This window comes from Aphanomyces invadans (genome assembly GCF_000520115.1).
Source record: "Aphanomyces invadans strain NJM9701 unplaced genomic scaffold supercont1.6, whole genome shotgun sequence".
Taxonomy (NCBI): Eukaryota; Oomycota; class Saprolegniomycetes; order Saprolegniales; family Verrucalvaceae; genus Aphanomyces; species Aphanomyces invadans.
The window spans coordinates 2,119,115-2,122,425 of NW_008580151.1; the positions used below are offsets into that span (position 1 = coordinate 2,119,115).

At 48.4% G+C, this 3,311-nt stretch overlaps 1 protein-coding gene across 1 annotated transcript; it reads right to left on the minus strand.

Annotated features, from left to right (window-relative positions):
• Nucleotides 1-1,134: 1,134 nt before the first annotated feature.
• On the minus strand, nt 1,135-2,011 carry H310_04258 (hypothetical protein; the record flags this gene model as incomplete). The annotated part of the gene is made up of 3 exons (XM_008868521.1): nt 1,135-1,482; nt 1,548-1,703; nt 1,760-2,011. The coding sequence occupies 3 exons, from the start codon at nt 2,009-2,011 to the stop codon at nt 1,135-1,137; spliced, it is 756 nt and encodes a 251-aa protein (XP_008866743.1).
• Nucleotides 2,012-3,311: the final 1,300 nt, after the last annotated feature.

Sequence of the window (3,311 nt, forward strand, 5' to 3'; positions counted from 1 at the left end):
AAACCATGCGGACGTGGTGGTTGTCAAGGCTTACCAGGATGCCAGGATAATGGAGCGGGCACGACGGTTCTTGGAAACGAAGTCAGCATGAGTTGGAGGCATCGACAACTTCAAGGACTTCCTTGAGTTCGAGGTACGCATTGAGTCGACACTCCCATTCATTGAACGACTTTCCGTTGAACACGTGGACAAAGTGTTTAAAATCCATGGTTCAGAACAATGAATGTAGTGGGAAAATCCAACTAATTAACTCGAATTTGTTGTTACCGCGAGACTTGATAATGGGCAGACGTTTGGCCTTGTAGATGTTGTCGACTTCGTTCAAAATAGACTTGTCCACAAGGTCAGGTCAGTGGCTTGTTGGATCAGCAGGGAGAGTTCGAAAGTGGTATTTGTTGTAGTCTAAGACCTTGGGGTCGGAATGGGAAAAATCCTCAACAAGTACTTCTTGGAGATGCTTCGAAATTCGCTTAACCCACTTAAGTGCGTCAACAAGGTCTTGTTGGACTTTATCGGCACTGGTGTCTTCCTTAATGCGGCGAAAAACCTTCTTCAACAGCGCGGTCTTCTTCGCCTTGACTTGAAGCTTCTTGCGCAACTTGTTCCCTTCAGTCGCACTTACGAGGGACTTGACAGGATTTTGTATAAAATGGCAAACCCTACTAGGAGTTTAGTGCCAATCCAGACTCGCACTTACAGTCTTTCCCTATAAAGTTACTGCCCCAAAAACGAAACACTGTTTCGCATCACTACAAGCACTGTCCGCAGGCGGCGGTAAACGGGCGTGCTGGATCGCGGCGATTGCGGCCAAGGTCGGCCACACAAACTTGTCACGAGGTTTTATGACAAGGTGATGGGTAGGCGCGGAACGGGCAAACAAGGAGACTCAAACTCAGGTGCGGAGTTCGAGGCAAATGTGAAGTCGAGTTATCGCGTCTCACCCGCCCAAGCTCTTTGCGCAATGGCGCGGGCCAAAACGTATTGTCGAGGTGCTGTCTGATTGGATTTTTATCGTGGAAGATCTCGTTGAGCCTGATGGTCGCTCCACGCATCACGCGAGCCGCCTTCGTTTCTATTGCGACGCCTCGATGTCACTGAGGATCTCCTCAACTTCGTCAGACACAATGATGGCGGTCACATGGTCCGTTCGTTTGGTGGTGTCCGCAAAGGCGAACTGCGGCGTTGTAGGTCTTGGAGAAGTTGAGGGAAATGGAAGACATGCTTGATGTTCTTGGCGAGTTCCCACGTGGCTTCGCTTTCAAGCTGACCATGCCACTTGACGAGAAACTCGGGCTTGCGGTTGAACTGACGCTTCTTCAGCAGACTTTCAACAATGAAAAGTTCTTCATTCGTTTCGTCGTCGAGGATGATTGGCGTAGCATTGGGAATCGGACGGGCTGCAAACTTGGGATCATTGGAACGGTATGGCTTGAGGCGGTCAACGTTGAAGACATCGTGAATTCGCGATATATTGGCGGGCAACTTGAGATGGATGCATTGTCGTTAATTGCTTCAACAACTCGAAATGGTCCGATGAAATTGGGAACGAGCTTGGGGCGTTCGTTGGAGCTTGACTGCTGGGCATGCTTGAGTGTCAGGTTGCGGGTTGCAAGCATAACATAGTCTTTGGGCTTGAAGGTAACTTGCGATCGTTTGCGGTCATAATGCTCCTTTTGTTTTGCTCGGGCAGCTTTGAGATTTTCCTGAGCCATTTTCCAAATAGCTTGGCGCTCTTCCGAGAAGTTCTTGGCAAAGTCACTTTTAGGCAAAACTGCGTCAATGATTGGGTTGCGCAAAATTCTTCCGGTGTCAACTTGAAATTGCGAAAGTCCCGTTGAGCTTGTACGAGTCCTTGGTGGGCATACTCAATCGTCGCTAAGTGGTCGAACCAGTCGTCTCCGAGGTAAGACACTTGGCAACGTAGGGCATCTTCAAGAGTTCTATTTTGGCGCTCCGTAGCTCCGTCAGCTTGGGCACGTCCAGCAGCTGTCATGGCTTGGCGGATGTTCATGATCTCCATGAAAGACTTCCAAAAGTTGCTTGTAAATTTGGGGTCACGGTCGCTGATGATGACGCTCGGTAAGCCATGACGGCGAGCAACAAGGTCGAAAAAGAGTTTGCAGTTGCTGGTGCGTCTGCATTGGACTGCGTTGGTATGTACTTGGCGCGCTTAGAGAGCTTGTCAACTACAACTAAAATGGCATCGCATGAATTCTCACATAAAACAAAATCACTGACTGTATTATCAACAATTTATGTTTCTAATACTTAGTGCACGTCCCCTTGCACTGCAGCACGTCGATGCAACGCGATTTCATGGACCGAATGAGCTTGAAAAGGTACTCCTGATGAATGGACTCCCATTGCAGCAAAATTTCAGATTTCAACTCTTGAACAGACGAAAACTGCTGCCCATTGGCATACACTTCCTAGTGAAGTAGCCACAGACGTTCTCGATCGGATATCCATGCGAGCCGCGAGACGAAGACATTTAAGGCCGAGTTATCTTGTTGAAATTCGAACCCATCGGGGTGGTTCACGTGAACGAAAGGCATCAGGTAGTCGCTAACCGTGTCACAGAACGTGTAGAAGTCCCGGCAACCCGACAGCACGGCAACTTCGGTGACACCTTGGCTCGAAAATCATCACACTGCCCCCGCCGTTTTGTCGGCTCAAAAACGTCTGCTCTTCCTTGCGTAAGTATTGTGCTTTTCAGATAAAATTTCCATTTTGAAATGTCTTTGACAAATCGAAAAAAATCCGGATAACACAGAATATCCGGATAACTGTCCATTATTTTGGGTTCTAGACATTGCAAGAAAGTGCCGCCGCTCCACCATGATCATCGACGTCGTGGGCCACGAGCATGCCGCCGCCAACACCATGATTGATTCCAATATTCGAATTGAAAATGCCCCCTTAGTACTACTACGAGGTTTCAAGATTACTAGGAGTCTATTAGCTCTTACTACTAGTAGCGTTTTAATGAACACATAAGGGACCTCCAAAACCATTTCAAATCGATTTGAAAGAATCGATTAACTCCGAAGTTTTGGAAATTTTATGTGAAAAGCACAATAGTGCCAGTAGAATTGCATGCCGTCCGGACCATCTAAGTTGATGTCGTCTTTTTTCGTCAGAAAAGACGACATAGTTCCACCCGAGACCAAGTTCGACATGCGTTTTCGCCCGTCACCAGGGCGAAATTCGCCGGTTTAGCAGCGCGCGACCGGCTGTATCTGGCGACGCGACGTGCTGTATCACTCGACTGAGCTATAGCGCGATGCGTGAAGTCGAGGGAGGCAGCTAAC